Source organism: Schistocerca serialis, chromosome 9 (assembly GCF_023864345.2).
Source record: "Schistocerca serialis cubense isolate TAMUIC-IGC-003099 chromosome 9, iqSchSeri2.2, whole genome shotgun sequence".
Taxonomy (NCBI): Eukaryota; Metazoa; Arthropoda; class Insecta; order Orthoptera; family Acrididae; genus Schistocerca; species Schistocerca serialis.
The window spans coordinates 441,841,681-441,869,150 of record NC_064646.1 but is presented as its reverse complement, the minus strand read 5'-3'; the positions used below and the strand labels follow the sequence as shown (position 1 = coordinate 441,869,150).

General features: G+C 39.4%; 1 protein-coding gene across 1 annotated transcript in view; it reads left to right on the top strand.

The window, feature by feature from the left end:
- The window catches only part of LOC126418602 (cholesterol transporter ABCA5-like), a 346,051-nt gene that overhangs the window by 112,109 nt on the left and 206,472 nt on the right, over nucleotides 1-27,470 (top strand). The window contains exons 4-5 of the mRNA XM_050085434.1: nucleotides 22,678-22,859; nucleotides 27,246-27,447. Of these exons, the coding sequence (XP_049941391.1) occupies nucleotides 22,678-22,859; nucleotides 27,246-27,447 (384 nt within the window). The remainder of the gene's footprint in view (nucleotides 1-22,677; nucleotides 22,860-27,245; nucleotides 27,448-27,470) is intronic.

Genomic DNA, 27,470 nt, shown 5'->3' with positions numbered 1-27,470 from the left:
CATTCCATGGAGAGTCGGAGATCCATTCCTTCCTTTGATGTGCCTTAAATCCTAAGATTTTTTCTCCCACATCAAAATAACTGTCTTTGATTTTTTTGTCAACATGTTTCAATTCCCTCTTTCATAAAGTTTTTTCAGAGAGGACCTGGAATCTGTATTGTAGTTCAAGGGCAAATGTTTCTTTGATCTGTTGGTCTTTTAACCTTGCCACATCTATTTTCTTGCACCTGTGATTGAGCTTGGCTCTATTTGCTACTATCTTGAGTCCGAATTCCGCCAAAACTAGGTGGTGGTCACTTCCAACGTCTGCTGCTCTTCTATTTCTGACATCTAACAGAGAGTGTCAGAACTTGCGGCTTATGACTATGTGGTCTATTTGATTTTTGGTAATGTGGTCTTGAGAAACTCATGTTATCTTATGGCAGTTATGATGTGGAAACAATGTGCCTCCAATGACTAGGCCATGTTCAGCGCACGTATCTATCAACAGTTTACCATTTACATTCCTGATCCCCACGCCATACACACCCATGATATGTTCAAGCCCTTTATTTTCTGAACCAACTTTTGCGTTCAAGTCACCCATTAAAATTTTATGTCCCTAGAATTTGTTTGTCTAAGGACTCTGTTAAGCTCTGTATAAATGCATCTTTTAATTCTCCTTTAGCTATTTCAGTAGGTGCATAGCATTGAATTACAGTGACATATCGCACATTTGTTTTAAAGCGTGCGGTTATTATCCGTTCCAAGACTGGTTTCCACTCCAGTATGCTCTTCTTGCTGCTTTCAGATAGTAAGAACCCTACACCATTAATATGCATTGCATCCTCACCTGTCTGACCCACATACAGCAGCACTCCACCATTTTGTGTTTGGAATTCCCCAGATTCTGGCATCTTATTTCACTTAGTTCCAATATATCTAGTCGATAGTTCTCCATTTTTTTTTTTTTTCAACCTGTCTTAGCCTCCCTGTGTCTCTCAATGTACTTACATTCCAAAAACCGATATGAGTTTTCCTTTTCAGGCCAAAGGTCATATCCTTAAGATCCATCCGGCTGTTTCTCCTTTTAGTTTCTGTGATGTGTGTTTTTTGGTGGTGCGGGTTATCAGACAACAGCCCCCGAGTGTCCTGGTGGGGCTGCCACCTCATGACTTGGACACCTGCCAAGGTTTTATTTCAGGGCCTTATCCTTAGATAGCTTGTCTTCACCACGACTACAGAACACTATCCATCCCTTCGCAGTAAGGCCTATGTGCATCAACGTTGTCCTGGTTTCCAAGGATCTTCCACTGTCCGCATTAGGGGACTGTGTCTGCTGCCACACAATCACAGGGAGGAAAAGGAAAGGAAGAGGGTGTATAGGATGGAATGGGACAGGACATGACAGGACAGGACAGAACACTATATGGGATGTTGTGAGACACACTTTATCTGGATACTCTATGGAGACCTGTCCGGATTGGGAGGCCCTGCTGGTAGTTACACTACTGCTGGTATAGCCCTCCACTTCATTGGATCTCGCAAACCCCCTCACCCACACGGGCAGTGTTTCATTAAGGCGGTGTCTCCTGAGGGGGATATTCTGTGGGGACACAAAATAAAAACTCACAGATAAAGTACAAAAATATGAACTTGGTTCACTTCCATCAAAAAACTAGTAAAACGAGTGAAATGCAAATCCTCTTACAAAAAATTAAAAAGTACCGCATTATGGTGACTCAAAGAACATTGGCTTGATGAGGACAAGTTATATACTTTGTCCCTACCTAACTTCTTGCTAGGTGGTTATTTCTGTAGAAAAATTATTAAACATGGTGGTCATTGTGTATTCATAAGAAATGATATAAAATTTGTAAATATGAAATTTCCTGTGATCTGAGGCTTTCCCGGTGAATGTGCTGTATCGAAGTTTCTCAGGTGTCCAGCCGGATCCAATCATTGAAGTTCCACAATATTTCGGCAAATAACCGTTCCACCATCATGGAATGGTCTGTCTGTGCTGTGTCCGGGGGGTTCTGTCAGTATAATGACAGTAATGCAAATATATATCACTTTCTCCATTACTTGAGCTAACAAACCTTGTACAAAAACAAATCTCCCATGCCTTATCTTTCCAGTCTCCTATGACCTCCCACAGTCCCACCGTCTGGCCACAGAGGAGCATTTCCCTCATAATGCAGTACCGCCCTGGACTGGGGAAACTGAATTACATTCTCCACAAGGGTTTCAACTACCTCTCATCATGCCCTGAAATGAGAAATTTCCTGCCCACTATCCTTCTCACAGTGGTATTCTGCCGTACACCAAACCTACACAATATACTCTTCCATCCCTACACAACTCCTCCTCCCAAACCCTTACCTCATGGCTCATACCCCTGTAATAGACATAGATGCAAGACCTGTCCCATACATCCCCCACCACCACCTACTTAAGTCTGATCATAAACATCACCCATCCAGCCAAAGGCAGGGCTACCTGTGAAAGTCATGTGATCTGCAAGCTAAGCTGCAACTGCTGTGCTGCATTCTATGTGGGCATGACAACCAACAGGCTGTATGTCTGCATAAATGGCCACCAACAAACTGTGGCCAAGAAAAAAGTGGACAACCAGTTGCTGAGCACACTGCCGAACATAACACCTTTCATTTCAATGACTGCTTCACAGCCTGTCCCATATGGATCCTTCCCAAATTAAAAACTTGAAAGAGATTTATAACTGCAAACACACAGATTGACAACATAATAACTTTATTAACTATTTTCCTACTATTTTGAATTGTGCTTCCCTCCAACACAGAAGCAAATGTGCACAAGGAAAAGAAAGAATAAGCAGATGACTTTTGGGATTCTGGTATCCTCAAACGTGAGTAGATTACTACACAGATTGAGCAAACAACTCACATCACCAGAATTTGATACTTATTACAAAACCTACAAAAAGATCTTCAAAAATGTTGTCAAACAAGCAAATGACACACACATAAAAAGTGTATGCCAAATGGAATATTATAAGGAAGGAAACTGCAGCAGAGCAGACATGTTTCCATAATATTAACTGCCTAATGGAAAAATCATCTGTGGTAACTGAACCTACAAAAATTGAAAATAAATTTAATTCCTACTTTACATAGGTAGCTGAATATCTTATAAATGAAAATTTACTCCCAGAAATCAATCCAAATGTACCATAATTAGTAAATCTATTTTTCTATTCCCACCAATGAAAAGGGAATACTTGCTATAATAAAAGAACCGAAGCCCAAATTCTCTGTTAGTACTGACAATATCCCTGACTACATCTTGAAGAAATGGGCTCCTTTCATAACCAGGCCACTTGTCAACATCTGTAACTATTCTCTATCAGAAGGGGTGTTCCGAGAAATATTTGAAGATGGCAAAGTTAAAACCATCTTCAAGAAATGGATAAAAACAGGAGTATCAAACTACAGGCCTATTTCACTGCTATCTGGTTTTTTCCAAAATAATTGAAAAAAATCTAATATAAAAGACTAATCAGTTTCATAGGAAAAAATTTTTTTTCTCCGATACACAACAAGGATTCAAGAAATATAAATCTGGCGAGACTGCTATTTTTGCATTCCTAAATGAAACCTCAAATGCAATAGACAGCACTGAGCATATCTCAAGCATATTTCTAGATCTCTCTAAAGCATATGATGTCATAAATCACATCTTGCTGAAGAAACTTAAATCTTTAGGTATTAGGGCCAGCAAATAGAGAGCAATTAGTTGAGTTTGCTATCCAAGTAGGGAACAAGATAAAGTCCTGCTGCTCAGAAAAACAGAGCACCACAATGCTCCATTCTAGGACCAATTTTGTTTCTACTTTTTGTAAATAACTTAGAATCAACCAATCCATGCCATAATTACATAAAATCTCTAGATGACACAAATTTTATAATAAAAGGAAGGATTAGAGAAGAATTACTGCATGAGATTAAAAAGTGCACCACCCAGAATACAGACTGGTTTTCTGGAAAGAATTTAGTAGTGAACACAGGAAAAACAGTCAAATGCACTTTCAAACAGTGAAAAATAAATGTCCATCAACACCAGACAGAGAGTTGTTTACCAAGACACTTGGAAACATAAGCTGTACGAAATTTCTGGAATATAGATCCAAGAAGATCTAAGATGAGTTCAACATGCAAAATATATTACAAATAAATTGAGTACCATTTCTTATATTATCAAAATTCCTTCTGGTTGCACATCGAAAGAGACATTAAAAACTGTAAACTTCACCCAGGCAAAATCCTTACTGTGATACGGGATAATCTTTTGTGGAAACGCATCTGCTAGCAGAAGTTGTTTTATATGCCAAAAGAGAATTGTAAGAGCCATAGAAAATGCTACCGCAAGAAGCTCCTGCAAGCCCTTATTTGAGAAACATCACATCCTTCCACTACCATATCTGTATATTTTACAAGTAATAATATTTATTAGGAAAATATTAGAAAATAGCAACAATCTTGTATCAACTAACCAGAGTATCCATCTGTATAACACAAGGAGACTACAAGATATACATGTTCAACATGCATACACAACACCAAAACAGAATGGACCACTGCAAACAGGAAACAATTATACAATAAGCTTCCAAATAACATTAAAACAATAAACGACACTTCAAAATTTAAAACTGCTCTCCATAAATGATAATTGCAAAAGTGTTAGCCGGCCAAAGTGGCCGTGCGGTTCTGGCGCTGCAGTCTGGAACCACGAGACCGCTACGGTTGCAGGTTCGAATCCTGCCTCGGGCATGGATGTGTGTGATGTCCTTAGGTTAGTTAGGTTTAACTAGTTCTAAGTTTTAGGGGACTAATAACCTCAGAAGTTGAGTCCCATAGTGTTCAGAGCCATTTTGCAAAAGTGTTGTTATAGTATAGATGAATATCTTGAAACGTGAAAATTTATTGCAATTATTAAAAAAATAATGAATGAAATGTTAATCAAAAGTTTTATGTAAATAACTGATTGAATTACTTGTGTAAAATATCATGTATTAAAGCCGAATTTTAAGTAGTGATAATATTAAGCCTAAATAAATATAAATGTTCTTGTATGAGTTAAATGTGTATTGTAAATCACAATGACTTATCCAATATCATATTGTGTACCTGGTGCAACAAATGATTAAAAAAACAAAAGGAAAAAAGGAAATGAAATGAAACCCTAGCAATCAACTGAATAATTGTAAATGTTAGAACAGGATTAATTTAATTTCATCCTCATTATTACAAATAAGCAACACATGTGAATGTGAATGTATGAAACATTGTCACATCCATGCCTTCCATGGTTAATCAGAAAATGCTGGTTTTTCACCTTTCGACAAATACCTGTTTCGTTGCCATAAAACATGCAATACCTGAGAATTTCCCAATTTGATGAAGAAACAACTAGGAGAAAAGTTGTAGATCATTAAAAGGTGTTTTCTAAAAGCAAAAAAGTATCAAAAATGTATTTGGTTATTAAATATCACCATTTATCAGTTTTATGAAAATCACATGGTTAATGACCTCCAATTTTTTGCTATCCAGTCAATGGTTTTTGCAGTATTCACTTGTTTTTCATTTATTTATTATTACAATCATTCAATGGATTTTGTTGCTCCTCTGTTGGAAACATGTACTTTCTGCTGAGTCTTTTATTGACCACTGCTAAATCTGACAGTGGAGGAGTCATCAGTTACCAGCCGACCATTGTATAGCTATGTTCATCAGTGGAAGCTGGCACGACATCTAAATGTTTTTTGTGGTGAAAGTGATGGGGATGGGGTACACCTGACACAGTGAAGGAAATGTGCAATGGGATGAACACACGACCCTTTTATTCAAAGACAATAATTATCCTGAAGTCACTGTGATTCATGATGATCCCATGGACATTGCAGAAGGCTGCACATAGTTCTTAATAGAGTGTTTGATTACCACGGACAACAATGTATGCTCTGCAAGTGCTCAACTGCTGGCTACAGGGTTGGGATGAAGTTCTTGTGGTGGGGAATTCCATTCCTTCACATTACTTAAAATAAACATTTAAAGAAAGATAATCACAATAAGAATATTAACAATTTCCAGGGAATGTGAGGACAGTAGTTCTAAGATGCTGCCATGTGAACAAATGTCCTCTCATGGCACCCATGCTCAGAAGCTGTAACAAATATTAGGGTAGCTCTCATGAAGGGACAGAGCTATGTGGACTTTCCAGGACTCGAGACAAACCATATTCCTTTGAGGCTAGTCCACACATTTGTGCCAATATTGTTGCCAATGTTGGCTCACCGCTGCCATATTCCCCTCACGCAGTATGCCTTGTTGGCAATAGTCATGGTTTGGGGTAAATTGCCTGCACTTGTGCCGTAAAGCTCTTTTCTTTCCATTTTGATGCAGTACCTCTTCATTAATTAATCAGTTTGCACATCTAATCTTCAGCATCTTTCTTGCTTGTACTGTTTATTGTCCATATTTTTCTTCCATATAAGATTACGCTCAACACACATACTTTCAGAAGAGCTCTTATCATTTAACTTTATATTAAGCGTTAACACATTTCTCTTTATCAGAAATTATTTTCTGGCTGTTGTCAGCGTCCATTTTATATCTTTGCTTCTCTGGCCATTGTCAGTTATTTTGATGTGCAAATAAATGAACTCACCTATTGTTTGTGCCTCTTTTCTAATGTGGTTTCTCAGCATCACCTAATGTAATTCAAGTGCATTCCATTACCCATCTTTTACTTCTGTTAATGTTCATTTATGAACTCTTTTTTAAGACCTCATTTAGCCCTGTCAAATGATCTTCCAAATCCTTTGCCATCTCTGACATAATTACAAAGTCCTTCACAATCCGTATATCTCACACCCATAGCTGAATAGCCAACGCATCTCATGTGGTGGACCTGGGTTCAATTCCTTGTACTACCAGGGATTTTTCCTTTGTGAGAGGACTGGAATGTCATCCACTCAGGTTTCTGAAGCCAACTGAGGAGCTACTCAAATGAGATAAACTGGCTGGAAGAAATATGTGGCCAGAAAGCTGATGGTGGCCAGGAGAGCAGTGGCCTGACTCCAGGCCCCCCATACCACACCCAAATGAGACCATACAACAGAGGATGACTCAGCAGCTGGTTGGAACTGTGCAGTTCTCTGGACTTGGTCATAAAGTTTAGTTATTAATTTGTTTTGGCAAACCTTATAGTTGTTATTTCTTTCCAAATTCCTCATTGGTTTCCTTTACTGCTTGCTCAGTGTACATATAAGTGAATGATAGACTATAACTGCGTCTCACTTCCTTCTCATCTACTATTTCCCCTTCAACTCTTACACAACTGTATTACAGATTTCTGTAAAATTTGTTAAAATCCTGTCAGAAGTAAAACATGTACAAATTTAAAAACATACCGTGTTAGGGATTACTCATATCTATAATCAAGAATTAGAACACTTGCCTTCCTATAAGGTACATGGCAAGTAACAATGTTCATTGTAAATTCCTTTGAGGGTATTCACTTGAGAAAACTGTAAAACCACAGAGACAGTATGGCTGGACAATATTTACCATCATGGTGTGAAATTCCATTGGTGCCTATAGACCTATTATAAAACTAGTAAAAGTGGAAATAACTATTCCCAGCTTTTGACCTGTTACTTCCTTCAGAGAGAGAGAGAGAGAGAGAGAGAGAGAGAGAGAGAGAGAGAGAGAGTGGGATGTGAGGAGTTGTGTGAGAAGAAGGGGGGAGGGGATGGGCTGTGAGAGGGTTTGTTTCTGTTAATGTAGAACTTTACTTACTCCACATTTGTGGATGATGTCTTCCATGATTGAGTTTCTGGAACATGGATTAAATTCATTTTTGAAATCGTTTATTAAATATTGTTGGAATTTTGAGTGCATATAATGCAACCAGTACCACATCACATTAGTAGTACATCTTATAGTCACAACAAATTTATATTAATCAAGACGGAAAGAAATAATGACATTAGCTGCCAGTGGGCATTGATTAAAATCAACAGGGAAGATCGAAAATTCGTCCTGGACAGGGTCTCCTGCTTACTTGGCAGATGTGCTGACCATTATACCATCCAGACACAGTGGTCATTGCAGCTGCATTTAGCCAAGTCCCATAATAGTTGAAGCTTGCTGTGCATCTACACTGAACTAAAAATGAGTAGACAGGCCAAGTGAACAAGTAAGGGATGACAGACTCTACGACCGATGAGGACACAACACGGGGCAAGCAAGCAAGAACTGCGGTGGTAAACACACAGAGACAACAACAAAGCAGGAACGCTCCAAACGATGACAGTACGTATCTCACCACACGGAACTGGGATGCAGTATGGCAGAGACGCACAAGCAAACTACGACGAGTACCAGACTGCTGGGGTAGCACGAAGTGGCCGCCTAAATACATGACCATGGGAAACACGATTGGCCACGGACTTCACATGGAGTGTGGCGCATTTGCACAGCGAGGCTCACGGTGCAAGTGCGTGCTGGAGCACAGACCCCGTAGTGGGTATCCTGGTCCGTATCCCGTATCCTCTGGTGTGTATTCAACTTGCATGCGTTTTGACACCAGGTACCTCCCCCACTGGAAACCTGTGCGTAGGGGCAGAAACACCCTGGACGGTGCCGTGGTGGGCAGGAGGAGGGAATGGAGGGAGACCCTATGTCATCGACCACCAGTGGTGGGTTGGGAGGGCTGTCTGTGGAATCCATCAAAATGTCACCAGAGGGCAGAGCATAGCATGGCACCTCCAATCCTTGTGGATGCAGAAAGGAGTGCCAATGTGCCTGCGGGGAGCTGGCGGCTGTTAGCAATGAGACCGACTCGAGGGCCTTGTGCACACCAGGAGGATGCAGGAGGTTGGAGAATATGAGGTGCCACAAAGGAGTACAAGGCTGAAGTTAGTTATGGTGGTGGTGTTCGAGCCCCTTCCGTGTCTCTACTGACGTCACAAGCTACCGATGGGTCGCGACTACTGTGGTAGGAGTCCAAGCAGACTTGACCCCATATGAGCAGGCTCACATGGCCATGCATAGGGTGTAGTGCTGAGTGGGCTGGAAGCGGGGCTCAGAAGGCAATGGCATCAGCAGATGGAACTGGGTCCATTGTTGCTGCCCACGGAGGAGAATAAGGTGAGGGCCAACGTGGTAGCCAAGAATTCGACTGCTTTTGTCGGTGTTGTTTAAATGTCCTGACCAGTCGTTCTGCTTGCCATTGGAGTATAAATGGAATGGAGTGATGTGGATGTGTTTGATACCGTTGGCCTCACAGAATGCATGGAAGGAGGCTGCTGTGTATTAGGGGCCATTATTGGAGGCCAAGATATGAGGCAGGTGAGTGACATGGCTGTGAATGTGGCATCAGTCATAGTGGATGCCATGTGCACCACATGTGTGTACCTGGAGTATGCATCCACAATGAGTAACCACATTGATCCTAAGAACGGACCTGCAAAATCAGGATGGATGTAGTCCCAGGGTGCAAATGATTGTGAAGGGCTGGCCTGGTGATGCACACAGATCGTGCATCCATGGACCAAGCATTCAATGTAGCCATCAATGCCAGGTTAGTATATATGCCAGGGAGCCAACCCCTTCATACAGAACATCCCCCAGTGCCTGTAGTGTAGCAAGCATCGGACACCTTGGCGCCAATCAGGTGGGTTGATCACACGATGGGCATCAGCCTCCGGGGCCACCAGGAGGACACCCACCACAACCAGGAACCTATGTGAGAGGTGCTGCCAAGGCTGAATTCAGTTTTAAAGTGGCAAGTCAGATAGGTGGACCAACCATGGATCAAATGTGGTGGTGGTGGTGGTGGTGGTGGTGGTGGTGGTGTGTTGGGGCTTATGGGCACTCAACATCGAGGTCATCAGCGTCCTGACACACATTAAAAGGAACGAATGTGGACAGACCTAAGAAAACTAAAGCACATACTCAAAGAAAGCAGGAAAAGAAGGAAAATGCTACATAATAAAGTAAAACCTAAGGAAAGGGGAAACATAGCAACAATAATGTTACAGGAAATTGTTATTGGCTGGCCACTTACATAAAATATGGGCGAGCTTGTCACACAGTGAGCAAATTAAAATCCTCTCCCTAAAATCTTTGTAAAAACATTTGATAGGGCACAGAACTTTAAAACTTTAACCACATTCATCCGAGTGTTGCCTAAAAGAGATGGCAGGTCCGCTGGCAAGTCAGCCACGACCCGCTGGTCAGAAAATAAAACGCAATCCAATAAAACGTGGTGCACAGTGACCTGGACGCCGCAAGCACCACAAATTGGAGGGTCCTCTCACCGGAGCAGGAAGCCGTGCGTCATAGGGCTGTGGCCTATTTGAAGCCGAGTGAGGAGAACCTCGTCCCGTCGATGGGGCTGAAAGGAAGTACACCACACACGCGTTGTGGGCTTGTCTATACGGAGCTTGTCAGTCACTTCCAGCCACTCATCCTCCCACCGGCGCATGACCTGTGAGCTCAACAGCGAGGTGAGTGTGTGCAAGGGGATAGCACACTGAGATACTTGTGGGGCGAGACACTCCTCCTTGGCTGCGAGATCTGCCCTTTCATATGGATCAAATAGCGCAGAACCTGCTGCAGAATGGGGTCCCGGCGTGTCGCAGAGATGACCTGTACAGCCGTGGTAGGAAATTCATCCAGTGTATCTCGGCAGGTCGTATCAATGTAAAAGCAGAGGACTTTCTGCTGGTCAGACTTGGAATTGGGGCCCAAGGGGAGATGTGAGAAGGCATCTGCATTGGAGTGTTAAGAGGTGGGCTGATATCGGATAACGTAAGTATAATTGGGTAAGAACGGCACCCAGCGCCGGAGACGTTGAGCTGTTCACTCTGGGAGGTAACCAAAGGCTTGTGATCAGTTAGGAGAGTGAACATGTGAAACATTTAAACGACCAACACAATGGTCAGAGCCTCTTTCTCAATCTGAGAATAGTTCCTCTGAGCTGGGGATAGTGTCTTGGACGCATACACAGTGGGCTGTTCTGAACCATCCTCGTTCCTGTGAGCCAGGACTGCCCCAATAATAAAGGCCAAAGCATCAGTCACCACAAGCAAGGAGCAATCTGGAGAGGAGGGAGGCAGGCAAAGGGTGGACTTGAGCATAGTTTTCAAGTGGAGAAAAGCTTGATCACAGGCAGGAGTCCAGTTGAAAGGCACCCCTTTGCGATGCAAGCAATTCAAGTGCTGTGCAACGTCAGCAGCCTAGGGTAAAAACTTTAAGTAGTAATTGACGTTGCCCAAAAAAAAAACCTGGAGGTCAGATAAATCCTTGTGATCAGATGGACGAATGCCATCTTTACTGCCCAGGTATTTGACTTCTGGTTGAAAGAAACTACACTTTTCCAGCCAACAGCATAATCTGTGGCCTGCAAGACGTAAAATAAAGTACTGAGATTTTGAAATGCTGACAGCGTGTACAGCCGGTGACCAAGATGACATCAAGATAATTGACACAAACTGGTTTGGGCTGTGTGAGCTGCTCCAGGTACAAAGTAACAATGCAGACTTGATGAAACTGTGCTGTTGGTCATCTTGGCATGGCTGAACTGCAGACAACACGAGCTGTGTACCTCCTTACTGGTGGAATGACTGGGACTGACAGGCTGTCAGACCCCCTCCGTCTAATAGGCAATGCTCATGCATGGTTGTTTACATGTTAGGGCAGGTTTTGTGACATCTCTGAACAGTCAAAGGGACAGTGTCTGTGATACAATATCCACAGTCAACGTGTATCTTCAGGAGTTCTGGGAACTGGGGTGATGCAAGTTTTTTTTATGTATATAGTACAAGACATGTAAGGAGCAATTGATTACAGACAACAATAAACAAAAATTTAATTTATACTCTTTTCCACCAGACATAAGCTTCTTTTGAAAGCTGGTGTCATGTGTCCTATTGTCCATATTTTTAGGCAGCCTCCTTAGTAGCTTGACACCTGAGTACTGAGGTCCTTTTTTAAACATTGTTGGTCAGTGGGATATGTTCTGTATGTCTTCCTTCTCCTGTGTGCCGTAGATGTGTATACCAGTGTTTGTAATCCATTCTGAACCGTTTATCAAGTACAGTATTGTTTTGTGTATGTACAAAGAAGTAAAAGATAAAATTTTTGAATCAGTGTCTGAATGTTTCAGAAGTTTTTTGTGATGTGAACACTTTCTATTTTTTTGTATGTTTGAGTTTCCCCACACTGTCACTCCACACTGCAGGCATGGTTCAAAGAGTCCATGGAATACTGTGCATAGAAGCTGTTTGCCTGCATATTGTGATAGCTGCTTCACCATGAATATGGCAGAGCTGAGTTTCTTAAAGATGGAATTTATATACTGTTTCCATTTCTGCTCTTTAACCCCCCAGGGCCCTCAGTGTCCTTTGTTAGGTGGCCCAGCCTGGCCTCTACCCTTTCCACCTTTTTGTTCTCTTTATTCTTGGTTTTAATGCCTTGTCTTGATTGATCTTTTAATGATTTGTCTGTGCTGTCTTTTTTTCTAGGCTTCTGTCTGTCTTTTATTATGTTTGTTACACGTAGGCTTTCCAAGATTTGCCTTTTGCCTCTTTCCTTTGACAACCACTCCTGGTTTTCCACTTAACAGATGAAGGGACTGATGACCATACAGCTTAGTCCCTTTCACTTCAAACCAACCAACATTATCTACAGTAATACCTAAGTGATTTTACTTCCAGTTTTATGTTATCCACCTCTAAATCCATATACTCATACTTCTCATTGTTTCTGAACACTGCATACATAGTCTTTTTCAGGTTTACAGGCAGTTCATTTTCTGTGAACCATTGAGCTGTGACATTTGCAGAAATATATACTCTCCTCTCAAGCAGTTTCACATTATGGTCAGTGTTCAGTATTACATCCTATGCATACGCCATTTTCTTCCCTTTCTTTGAAACCTCTATCATTTACAAACAGCTTAAACAGCAATGGCCCTATTTCTGGTCCCTGCACCACTCCATATTTGTTGACTTTGGTTTCTGATTGGAGTTTCGTATTGATACGTGCTGTTTCCTATTGCATATGTATGATTGTGTGTATGATTGTGTCCACTCTCCTGCTTGCCCCCTAATTTTATAGTTTGGCAAGTTTTGTATTGGTATTTCTTGGGAAATGGTGTTGAATGCTTTGGGTATATCCAGAAACATTGTAGCCATAACTTTTTTTAATCTGAGGGCTGGCAATTGCCAATTCTGCTGATTTACCTATTCTGAAACTGTTAGGCAATGGTAAAAGAATGTTATGTTTGTCCAGATAATCAACTAAACTATCATACATAACCATTTCCATGATTTTTGGGAAGCCTGATAACAGGGAAACTCGTTGGTAGTTATCGGAGTCACCCCTATCCTCTTTCTTGTACACTAACACAACCCTGCTTATCTTCAGTTTCCCATGCAAAATTCCATCTCTATAAGAGCTGTTTGCAATGTTCAGAAATGATGTGCTTATTTTTTTCACTTACTTGCTTTATTATGTGATTTGATATTTCGTCACCACCAGCTGATTCCTTCACTTAATTTTTATGCAGTTTTCCTCAGCTCCTCTTCTGTAACTAGGTTCAAGGACATGATTCTGTAAGGTGTTTTGATGTTAACGTAACATTTTTTGGAATGTTTCTTTTGAGTTTTATGTAAAATAAGGGAAACCCAGCCACTCGTCTGTAACAGATTGATGCATGGTGCACAGAAATAAGTAACAGAAAGCAGCTTTAGAGCACTAGCTGTTTTTCTGGCAGTAACACACACATACCCACACAGATTCCGAGAGGCACACTCCCCTAGCCACAGCAACAAAATTTTCCAATTTTGAGCTCTCTACCACATTTAAATAATTGTCGTTGAATCTGTTTGGTATTTCTCTACCATCTATAGCTAGTGTGTTGTCATTTTTCATTGACCTGATCACTCTTCTTATTTGATCCAACTTTCTTTTTAGTGGTTAACACACTGGACTAGCATTCAAGACGACAGTGGTTCACACCTGCATCTGGCCATCCTGCTTTAGGTTTCCTGCGATTTCACTGCATAATTTTAGGCAAATGCTGGGACAGTTCCTTCGAAAGGGCATGGCTGGTTTTCTCCTCCATCCTTCCCTAATCCAAGCTTGTGCTACATCTCTAAGGATGACATTAAACAGTACTCTCCTCCTCCCACTCCTCCTCCTACTCCTACTCGTACAATTTTTTTCTTGCTTTCAGTATTAATTACATTCTAAGCTTCCTTTATCTTTCTTTTTGAGTTTATTAGTTTGTTGTTAATTGCTTCTGCTTTTTTCTCTCTTGTTACTTTCCTGTACACCTTTTACAATATTTTATAGTTTTCAGCTTCACCTAGTCATTTCAGTTCTCGAAGATACCTTATGCTGTTCTAAACATTTCACTGGTAATTCAGTACCTTTGACACTGCAGCTTCTCTTGTCCTTTTACTTTGGCAAATGATATGTTAAAATGATATTAAGTTGTTTTAATAAATGCATCATACTTTTTGTTTACATTTTATATCTGTAGGATTTCATTCCATTCTTCCCTACTTGACATTGTTTTAAAAATGGTCACTGATGATCTTGATTTATTTTTTTGTTTGCTTTGATTCTGATACTATGTCATCACTTCTGCAAAAGGAGCTCAGCTGACAGATAAGATATTTCTATTTGAACTAATGAGACCCCTAGCCATACACTAATATTAGTAATTATGTTGTCAATAATTGCCTGATTTTGGGTAGTCACTCTTGTTGGGGCAAATATTGTTGCCATCATATTATACTGTATTAACAATTCTCCAAAATCTTGCAGTGGTTTTTTTATCCTTTTCCTATGCCAATACAGAAATAGTTTCACTTCATATTCATATGCACCCACCCACCCGTCCACACACACACACACACACACACACACACACACACACACACACACACACACACACACATGCCAGAAAGATGCTAATCATGCCACCTGGGAATCTGTACACAAAGAACATTCGCAAGTAAGCCATCACTTACACCAGTAACGTGAAAGTCATTCTTTAGTTATGTGTAACCTCTTACCTTTAGTGTTTACACTTTTAGGGAGTTTTTCTGTTTCAGTGCATATGGAAACTCCAGTACCTGTATGTTTAGATCTACAGAAGCAACTAAATAACATATTGTAACTTTTGTCGGGTTACCTGTCTGATTTTGCTAGCCCATATTTACTGATGCATAATGTGTTTGGTTGTATTTCACTTATGAGTACTTCTGCTTCTAGCTTCCTGTTACCAGTATATTCAATATTCTAATGTTAGACCTTAATGTAATTTTCCTAATGGTGACTTACATATTCTGAGAACTTATTCTGTATTGCTTCCTTTCTTGGATGGTGCTTGTATTTGGCTTTTTCGACAAGAACATGTGATTTTTCACCCCCATCAGGCCATATTAGTTTCCCATGTTTCTAATGATTTTGCCAACACCTGTAAACATTCTGTTGAGTGTCGTGGACACCAATCTGTTCGAATGCTTACCATTGTTTCCTAGGCAGTTTTCAATTTGTTTGGGTCTGTGAAAACTATCCCAAGACGATCAATGTTCTTTGATAGCACAGTTTATCTTGCAAATGTATTTGTCACTCACTGGCACCTTTTTTATGATTCCCCTAACTGTGAACCTAGACACCAATAGGTACCTGTTGCCAAATGAATCAGGTTTCCTCTCTCATAGAAATTTATCCTTTCTTGTCTCATCAATAATTTCTCCTTGACTGCTGCTTCGTGATGAATTTGTTCAAGTGTGTACAAAGACACCCCTGTAATTACGTTTGGTTCAGAATCCAGTTATGCAGTCACTTGTTTTACATTTACCAGATTTTTAAAATGGTTACTGAGATGTTGGCTTGTAGTTCAAGGTCTCACTTTGATTTGGAAGTTGGGTGCAATGACATTTTTCAACAGCGAATCTCCAGTTATTAGAAAGTCATTTTTGTTTCTTTGTGGAGTTGTGGTTTTGTCTTTTTCTGTACTGTATATCACCAACTTTCATTTATATTTACCTATAGATTTTTTGCTTGTTGAGCTTATTGTGACGTTATTTGAAACACTGGATAGTTTATTATTTTTTTAAAGTTCGTAAGTAGACATGTATATTTGCAGTCTGGGACTATTTTTCTCATATTAATCTATCATTTTCTCTTTTTATAGTCAATAATTCAATTCTTAATCCCTCAATGTCATTTTGTAGTAACTTCATGATTTCATGTTTGATTCCACAACACTTAAAAGATAGATCTTTTTGCCACATAAACAGATGTGGCACGCCAACAAGTATAAAAGTAGTAAGATTGGTTTAGGACTTTGAATGTCAAGTTAGTGCTGTCAGCCATGGAGCTGAAATTTTAGTATTTCTGAGCAATGAATTTTTACAAGTTTAATTACCATGAAAGAGAATACTGTTGTGCACAACTTCGTATACAATGGTAAGGAGAAGTGGGCTGCAGAGTGGTGTGGCAACTGTCATCTTAGGAAAGCTGGACAGGAGCAGAAATGATTAGTGAGCAAGTTAATACAGTAAACAGAAGATGTACTTAACTCATATTTCTCCAAATATATGAAGACTTATTAAAAATAATGCAGCAAGAAACAGTGTCCAGCTTCACATTGTCGACAGGCATGTGATGTGTTGCTAAGTGGCTCTGAGGGAAGTGGGATGACATGCTGTCAGATCCACTGGAAACAAGGCTGAGTGGGTGTGTTCCATTGAGTCTGCTAGATCCAACATGAGTGCTATTGACGTCTAACGTAAACAAGCTATTCTGTTACAGTGATACACCATTAGGGTAGTATCAATATGTGATACCACAAATGTATATATGCAAGAATGTAGGAGGCACTGAAAGATATATATTGAACTGCATCAGTGCAAGCTAAGATCTTAGATTCAGATTTTGGACTGGAAGCTTACAAAAATGCAGGAGTAAATAGGAAATATTTTAAGCTACTGATACCACCCCTCTGCTATGATCCATAACATCATGAAAATAACTAAAATAAGACACTCACCTAAATTTAATATGCATAAAATTTGTGGCACAACAAGAAATAGTTATGTTCATGACTTAAAATGAAATGACTTTGTCAGCTTCCAACCAAATTTGACGTAGGTTTATGGTTTCTCAGCTTATCAGTCTGTTACCGCAACATACCGGGTGATCAAAAAGTCAGTATAAATTTGAAAACTGAATAAATCACAGAATAATGTAGATAGAGAGTTACAAATTGACACACATGTTTGGAATGACATGGGGTTTTATTAGAACCAAAAAATACAAAAGTTCAAAAAATGTCCAACAGGTGGCACTTCATCTGATCAGAATAGCAATAATTAGCATAACAAAGTAAGACAAAGCAAAGATGATGTTCTTTACAGGAAATGCTCAATATGTCCACCATCATTCCTCAACAATAGCTATAGTCAAGGAATAATGTTGTGAACAGTTCTGTGAAGCATGTCCGGAGCTATGGTGAGGCATTGGCGTCGGATGTTGTCTTTCAGCATACTTGGAGATGGCAGTTGATCATGATACACTTGCAACTTCAGGTAACCCCAAAGCCAATAATCGCACGGACTGAAGTCTGGGGACCTGGGAGGCCAAGCACAGCAAAAGTGGTGGCTGAGCACACAATCATCACCAAATGACGTGCGCAAGAGATCTTTCATGCGTGTAGCAATGTGGAGTGGAGCGCCATCCTGGATAAACATCATATGTTCCAGCAGGTGTCTATCAGCCAGGCTGGGGATGATGCGATTCTGTAACATATCGGCTTACCTCTCACCCATCACAGTAGCAGTTACAAAACCAGAATCACGCATTTCCTTGAAGAAAAAAGGCCCAATAACGGTAGATGTGGTAAATCCAACTCATACCATGACTTTCTTGTTGTGCAATGGAGTTTTCACGACAGTTCTAGGATTTTCGGTAGCTCAAATTCTGCAGTTGTGGGCGTTGACAGACCATCGGAGTGTGAAATGAGCTTTGTCGGTCCACAACACGTTACTGAACCAATCGTCACCTTCCGCCATCTTTTGAAATGCCCACACCGCAAATGCCCTCTGCTTCACTAAATCGCGAGCTAACAGTTCATGATGCCGATGGATTTTGTATGGATAGCATCGGAGGGTACGCCTCAGTGCCAACCATACGGTAGTGTATGGAATGCCGGTGCGACGTGTGACTGCACGAGCGCTGACTTCCCCGTGCATAGACGAACCCACTACAGTCTCCATTTCTTCCTGAACTGTCTCAGCAGCATTACGCCTTGTGCACGGTCGGCCACTATGGGGTCTATTGTCTAAGCAACCTGTGGTTTCGAACTTCGAAATCATTCTCGCCACAGCTGCATTTGTCAACGGACCTTTAGCCGTTCAAATCCCCTTTCGTATGGCGATAGGATCATAACGTTGAACTAGCACATTCCCCATTCTGATAATACAGCTTCACTAAAAGTGCCTTTTCAGATAATGCTGACGCATCTGATTCTCTCTCTCATTACAGCTCCTTTTATACTTTTTTTTTCTCCTTCTTCTAATAAAACCCCATGTCATTCCAAGCATGTGTGTCAATTATTCCATAGTTTATTAAGTTTTCAAATTTATACTGAATTTTTGATCACCCGGTACATTCCACATATAAAAGCAAAATAAATATTGTCATTACTTTGTTATATCTCTGCTTGCTTACATGTGGCATTGCATGGTGCAGTATCAATACATTGCAAGTCAACGCCAATGCCCAGTGTTCGCATGTTCAACTGATCCAGTAAAAGTGTACAACCACTTAATGTTTGGAAGGTTTGTTATCAACTGTTCAGTATATTTTGATATAACCAGCATTGTCAACATATAAAATTGTACTGTCAACTGTATTAACTATACTTTATGAGTAATTAAAAGTATATATAAGTAGAGTACAATTCAGATCATGGTAGAAAGTGAGCAGAACGGAAAGAGATTCCTAAGCATTGAGAAATTTTGTGATGAATGTGTAACTGTCAGAGATTGTGGTGGGGGGGGGGGGGGGGCAGGAGGAGGAAGGATTTTTCAGTAGAAATGGAGAGAACATGATAAAGCAGGAAATAGTCAAGGATAGTGAAAAAATGTAAAGTTAAGAAAATGTAGAAATAGGAAGGCACTTTAAAAATAGAGAAAACTCCGCATTACCGATATAAGTCAGTTAGAAATATTATTATTAGAAATATTATTATCTAGGCATGCAAACGTCAGACATTATAATGTAACAAAAATTATATTTAAAAAAAAGGTGTTACATACTACAGTAGTTGGATCTTACATCTGTTTTATACATATATTACTTTATAGCTGATGAACTAGTGGTTCATACCCCAAGTAATGTCTGAAGAGTTCATTGAATGAATATAAACATTTCTCTATTGGAAAAGTTTTTAATTTATTGTTAAAATCAATCCCTTTATAAAGTCTTAACTAGACTGATAGTTCGTTAAACCAAATCAAACCATTATAACAACAAAAATAATCAGTTTTGGCAATATAGTGTAATTGGAGAGGTAAGAAATCTGTTCACCAAGCAGTGGCAAGAGAACTCGCATATGTTATGTGTGCTAGCTTTCAGAGCCACTGGGTCTGTATTCTGGCAAAAGGGTTGAAGTGTAAGAAGGAGGTGTAGAGCAAAAGGACTAGAGAGGTTTAGGTAAAGGGGTAGAATTCAGAAATGTCACCCAGAATCCTGGGTCAGGGGAGACTTACCAGATGGGATGAGAAGGAAAGACTGATGATTTATGGGCTCCTATCTGTCATTTTTAATTTTGTTCTTTTCTGAAAGCAGTTGCATTTTGCCCCGGATTGTGCTCATGTACATCATTGTAATTGAAAACTACTATTGGTTGTCTCATAAAAAATGTAAGTAATTTAAATATGTATAAAGAATTGGTTGTTTATTATTTGTGTTGCACAAATACATCACTGTGTGATTCTCTGTGACATATCCCACATAGAAATCTTATTGCTCGTTTCTGTAACAGTAATATTCTTTTTAAGTGGACATCAGCTGCACAGACCCATTATTCAATCCTATAGTTAAGAAAGTAGTAAACTATTTTTAATGTTTGATTAAGCACTATCTAGGTGAGCTGGAAATGGAGATATAAACCACTACTGACATTTCGACATACAAAATTAATGTGATTTGTCCACTGCAAATTTTTATCAACATAAATTCCCAGAAATTTTTTCTGCCCATTTCTGTTGCCAAGATGGCAAGATTATTTACATTGGTGTGATGAGAACTGCATATTTTAAACACCAGTAACTGAGATTTGGTGAAATTTACCTTGAGGCCCTGCCATAGAATAAAACTGAAGTGCCATTTATGTAGGTTATAATATGGTAGTTCATACATTGTGCAGTGTTTTTACACTTCAATAAGATCTAAGCAAAATTTAGCTTTTGTAGTGTAGTGCAGTACAGTGTGATGCCAGTTGAAACATGAAAATATACACAGTTCACCATTAAATTCACTGGACTCTTATGCTCACATTTTTTTCCTGATGTACCTGAAGGGTACAGAACAAAACATTTTGTGAAAATAATATGATAAACTTGTGCAAAAACTCATCTTTATGAAAACATAGAATAACTATAATTTTCAGATGACTTGTAATTGGAATCATCATCAAATACTTCATTTTTATCATGTGTAGACTCGTCAGGGGCTTTGTAAATCATTTTCTCCGAACATTTCTCCTCTGTACTGAACATTTTTAACAGAAAATCAACGTAAAAGCACACAAAATGCACAAAACAGGGAGAACTTGAATGTCACCTACTGCCTATACAACAAGAGAAAATAACAAGGGTTTCAAAAATGATGAATTCTTCAATTACCTACAGAACTCATAGATGGTACCAGGAGCTGTGAAAATACATTCAAAACCACAGTAAATCATTATAACTGGTGTGATGTAATATTACACCCTCAACACATTCTCATTTCCCCACAAGTGCCACAGTATGATGTCAGCCACATGCTAAGTGTTAACATATGTGAAAACCAAGGATGAAGCCCTGAGGTACACCTTGCATTACCGTTTCACTGGTGGATTGAAAATTTACAAATTTTTCATCTAGTTTGTACATCAGTTTAGTGCATTGCTAAAGATTCAGCAGGTACGTTGCTAATAAGATGCATAGATGGATTCCATTAGATGATTTGACTTCTGATTTTTTAGAACAACTCTACAGTAAAAAATATCACTGAAGAGAGGGCAGTGTATTCCAGTAAAAACAAAAGGTACCAAGATTGCTGTGTTGATCTCCACTGTAGCCTCCCCCATTCCTACACAATCGGGTTTCCACAACCCTTCTTCATCCTCTTCTGCTCTGCCCCTCTTCATCCTCTCAATTTCATCAGATCACCTTATCTTTCACTCAACATCCTTTCCTCTCTTTGCTTTTTATCCATCTGTTCTCTTCTGCTCCCTCCCCAATTACTTATTTCTTGAAGTCAGGACCGAGCGAGGAGGTGCAGTGGCTAGCACACTGGACTCGCCTTCGGGAGGATGACGGTTCAATCCCGCATCCGGCCATCTGTGATTTCCCTAAATCGCTTCAGGCAAATGCCGGGATGGTTCCTTTGAAAGGGCACGGCAGACTTCCTTCCCCATGCTTCCCTAATCTGATGAGACCGATGACCTCGCTGTCTGGTTTCCTCCCCCAAACAACCCAACCCAATCTTGAAGTCAGTTTCATGCCTGCTTATAATTTCCCAGCATATGATTTTTCATGTGTGAATTCAGTGTAGAGATTTAGATGGATTAAAATTTCGGTATCAATAATAGAGCAATTAAAAACAATGAATTACTGTCTAGAGCAAGATTCAAATAGTGGCTAGGCAAATAAACAAGCTTTCAAACTGCAATTCTTCTTCAGGTCTCCCCACAGAGTGAGAGGTTGTATTTACTCAGTCAGTTATTTGTATTTGATTGTAGGTTTTCCAGTAATGTGTTAAAATTTCAGTGCATTTTTATTGGAGCATTTATACAGAATTTGATTAATTGTAAACCTTCTAATGGCCACCTTCAGTGTCAGTTATTAAATGTAGTATTACACCTTCATTACAGTGTTAGGCCCTTATCTAATGATGTGTCGTAACTGTTGAAAATGTTTGTTCAAACAGTGGAAAGTCCAGGATGAAATAATGACAGTATTATGAAAAGTATAGAATAACACAGACTGTATAGTGGAGGTATTGAGTTGCAGACAGGCACAACAGAAAGACTGGTAAACAAGAGAGCTTTCAGCCAAAAGGCTCTCTTCCTGCTTAGCAATCATTTGTGTTGTGCCCAACATTTCGACTATATGGTGAATAATAACCTATCCTTTCCATAATATTGTAGTAAATGTTTCTATTTTCTATCTAATAAAAACTGAATATAAAATTTCATGGCTGTTCTTTATTAGCTATGTTATTGTTTATCAGTTATTTTATTATTACTGGTATGTCTATCAATCAGAAATTTACATTATATAATCTAAATTCATATACTGGTATTTCTGTGACTCAACTTTTTAAGTGATAAGAATTCTCTTTTCTTTTCTAGGCATTTGTGGATGCTGTCAACCAACTTTGGCTTAATATGCATCTTGACAGGGGCTTGCATCCCATCAACTTCATGCTGTTTGAAACTATGGAAGATCTGCTGACAGCTTATTGGTTGGAGCCAACATCAATACCAGTGGCTGTGATATTTGATTCTGATGATCCAATAAAAGGCAGACTAACGTATGATTCTGTTGTTCAAATGTATGCTTGAAAAGTAAAAAGTAAATGTTGTAAAGTAATTCTTTTCTTTTGGTACTTATATCAAGACCTAAATGAGATGCACACAGTATTCATACGATGTATTTTGATTTGATTCATTTATTGAAGTGCAGAAAATTTGTATTATGTTTCCATAAATACCTGGGGCTGAGAACAGCAAAGTGTTAAATGTACTATAAAAAATTACACAAAGATAAGACATTTACAGCAGCAGATGTCTGTGAAATATAGAAATGACAAAGCAAACAGTGGTTATAATATGGACACTTCGATGTTGCAATTTTAGGTGGGGAGAGAGCAGGGTGTTTAGAACTATGACTGCATAAAATACTGGTGGCTGTCAGGCCAGTGCTACCTCATTTACAAGGCTGCCAACGTCAGCAAGCAATGTTGAATATTGCTAACCAAATGCTTTGTGTACTTCGCTTTGCTTTGCTTTATATTGTGTGTCACTCAGTGTTTCCTTCCCTTATTTTGAAATGAGGGAAAGGGCTTATGCTGCTCCATCGTGAGGTTTGAGGATGGCTCCCACAACATAAGAAATGATCATCAGTCCCTATGACCATGTGTCAGTTCTGATTTTGCAAAAGCACCGAACCTGGGTGAAGGTGGCCACCCCTGCAAGAGACAGGTAGGGCTAGGTAACCTGCACCATTCGTCACCCCTTGAACTATGTTCTCATTTGTTTATGCTCTTGGCCAACTGCCTTGTTACATTGCTTGCACTATATGCAAATATACAATACAACATTGACTTACCTTTCATTTAAACCTGTATCAAACCTCTGCAGACTGAAATTTTGAAAAGAATTTGTGCAGCTGTTGACTAATATTTGTTTTGTTTAAAAGTTAAATATGTACAAGCAATATGTACACAGATTATTCATAAAATAATGGAAAGGCAATCACTCACCTATAGCAGACTGATATGTGGAGCACAGAAACACATGACAGGAGTGTGTGTTTTTGGTGTCTGTGTGGTTGTGTGCATGAATGTGCGTACTTTTACTAGGAAACAAGGAAGAGCTCGGAAGCTATTGTGGATAGTTGTGTGTTTCTGTGCTCCTTAAGTCTGCTATAGATAAATGGTTGGTTTTCCATTATTTTCATATTGTTCCATCCAGGAATTTCCATTATTGTTGTATGTAGAGTATGATGTATAAATACACACACATTATTTATTTCATCTATGCATCGTAGTGTATAGCTGTATAAAATGTAAGACACCTAATAACAACTAGAATATATGTGCTTAGAGCAAGATACAAAAATAAAAAGATATGGTATGTGCAGTTGACTGACATGTGCATGGCATTTTCAGAATATAGTTTTCTTGAAGGATATAAAATGTAGACTGGCAGTGGCAAGGAAAGCGTTTCTGAAGAAGTGAAATTTGTTAACATCAAGTATAGATTTAAGTGTCAGGAATTCACTTCTGAAAGTATTTGTATGGAGTGTGGCCATGTATGGAAGTGAAATGTGGATGATAAATAGTTTAGACAAGAAGAGAATAGAAGCTTTCGAAATGAGGTGCTACAGAAGAGTTCTGAAGATAAGATGGGTAGATCACATAACTAATGAGGAGGTATTGAACAGAATTAGGAAGAAGAGAAATCTGTGGCGCAACTTGACTAGAAGAAGGGATTGGTTGGTATGATATGTTCTGTGGCATCAAGGAATCACCAATTTAATATTGGAGGGCAGCATGGAGGGTAAAAATCGTAGAGGGAGACCAACAGATGAATACACTAAGCATATTCAGAAGGATGTAGGTTGTAGTAGGAAATGGAAGATGAAGAGGCTTGCACAGGATAGAGTAACATGGAGAGCTGCATCAAACCAGTCTCTGGACTGAAGACGACGGTTACAACAACAACAACAACAACAACAACAACAACAACAACAGTAACAGTTTTCTTAATATGACTGTTACGTATATCAGAGTTGATAATAAAGGTGCATTTGTTGTGTGAAAGGAGGGAGACATTATATATCAAAGGTAAACTTTTCGTCCTGTCTCTGCAACAAGTTATTAATTGGCCCCATGAGAAAAGTGGCAAACAAAAAAACCAAATCCAATGGATGGGGGAGGATAAATGGCTAATAAGAGGCAGCTTTGAGTTCTGGAGTTACACTTGTTATAGCAGCAATCATTGTTTGGACTGTGAGTCCTGTAAAATGAGGGACATGTCCTTAATACTACCATCATTTCTGTCTTTTCTGTTGCTCAATGCTTTCACTTCCCCCCTCCTTCTTTGCACCCCTCCCCCCTTCCTTGAACCCCCTCCCCCTGCCCCCCCCCCTCACTCTCTCTATGACAGTAAATATCTAGTTTCTAGCTTTTGATAAATCAGTAGTGGACACCAAAAGAATCACCTGCTACTTTTAACATGAAGACATTGAAGAAATGTATGATGAGATAAAATAAATTATTCATATAGTGAAGGGAGACGAAAATTTATGTCATGGGGGACTGGAATTCAGTAGCAGGAAAAGAAAGAGAAGGGAAAGTAGTAGGTGAATATGGAACGGAGGTAAGGAATGAAAGAGGAACCTGCCTGGTAGAATTTTGCACAGAGCATAACTTAATCTTAGCTAACACTTGGTTTAAGAATCATGAAAGAAGGTTGTATATGTGGAAGAGGCCTGGAGGCACTGCAAGGTTTCAGATAGAGTATATAATGGCAAGACAAAGATTTAGGAACCAGTTTTTAAATTGCAAGATATTTCCAGGGGCAGATATGGACTCTGACCACAATCTGTCGGTTATGAGCTGTAGATTAAAACTGAAGAAACTGCAAAAACATGAGAATTTGAGAAGATGGGACCTGGATATACTGAAAGAACCAGAAACTGTAGAGATTTTCAGCATTAGGGAGCAATTGACAAGAAGGGGGGAAGAAGAATGGGTAGCTTTGAGAGATGAAATAGTGAAGGCAGCAGAGGATCAAGTAGGTAAAAAGACGAGGGCTAGTAGAAATCCTTGGGTGACAGAAGATAAATTGAATTTAATTGATGAAAGGAGAAAATATAAAAATGCAGTAGGTGAAGAAGGCAAAAGGGAATACAAACGTCTCAAAAATGAGATAGACAGGAAGTGCAAAATGGCTAAGCAGGGGTGGCTAGAGGACAAATGTAAGGAGGCATATATCTCTAGGGATGTGATAGATACTGCCTACAGGAATATCAAAGAGACCTTTGGAAAAAAGAGAACCATCGTACAAATATCAAGAGCTCAGATTGAAAACCAGTCCTAAGCAAAGAAGGAAAAGTAGGAAGGTGGAAGGAGTATATAGAGGGTTTGTACAAGGGTCTGTACTTAAGGGTAATATTATGGAAATGGAAGAGGACATAGATGAAGATGAAATGGGAGATATGATATATCATGAAGAAGTTTACATAGCACTGAAAGATCGAAGTCAAAACAAGGCTCCAGGAGTAGATGATATTACATTAGAACTAATGATAGCCTTGGGAGAGCCAGCCCTGACAAAACTCTACAATCTGATGAGCAAGATGTATGAGACAAGTGACATACCCTTGAACTTCAAGAAGAATATAATAATTCCAATACCAAAGAAAGCAGGTGTTGACAGGTGTGAAAATTACCAAACTATCAGTTTATCACAGCTGCATAATAATAACTGAATTCTTTACAGACAAATGGAAAAACTGGTAGAAGTTACCCTCAGGGAAGATCAGTTTGAATTATGTAGAAATGTTGGAACACATGAGGCAATACTGACCCTACGACTTGTCTGAGAATATAGATTAAGGAAAGGCAAACTTGCATTTCTAAAATTTGCAGACTTAGAGAAAGCTTTTGACAATGTTGACTGGAATACTCTCTTTAAAATTCTGTATGTGGCAGGGGTCAAATACAGGGAGCAACAGGCTGTTTACAATTTGTACAGAAACCAGATGGCAGTTATAAGAGTCAAGGGGCATGAAAGGGAAGCAATGGTTGAGGAGGAAGTGAGACAGGATTGTAGCATATCCGGGATATTATTCAGTCTGTATATTGAGAAAGCAGTAATGGAAACAAAAGAAAAATTTGAAGTAAGAGTTAAAATCCATGGAGAAGAAATAAAAACTTTGAAGTTTGCCAATGACATTATAATTCTATCTGAGACAGCATTTGAACGGAATGGACAGTCTCTTGAAAGAAGTATATAAGATGAACATCAACAAAAGCAACTTCCTTTATTTGTTCTGACTGCTAAACAGAAATCTCTTATTAAATGTTAATTGTTATTACCCATCATATTTTGTTTTTAGACTTAGAAACTAGTTGTCTTATGTCTCATATCGATTATGTAATAAATCACATTGGTATTTCTTGTTGCAGGTATCAGATACGAACCAATCCATCATTTGTGGTAACTCCATCCACTACGGAACTTTACTCATCACCTGCGTCGTGCAGAGATAGTGGGAATTCTTGGGGTGGTGTGTTCCCCATAGAGACAGGTGACAGCTGTCCTGTCAACCAGTACTATTATTCTGGTTTTGTTGCTATCCAGGCACTGTTTGACTACACCAAAATAAGGGTAAGACAAAGTACATTATTGTT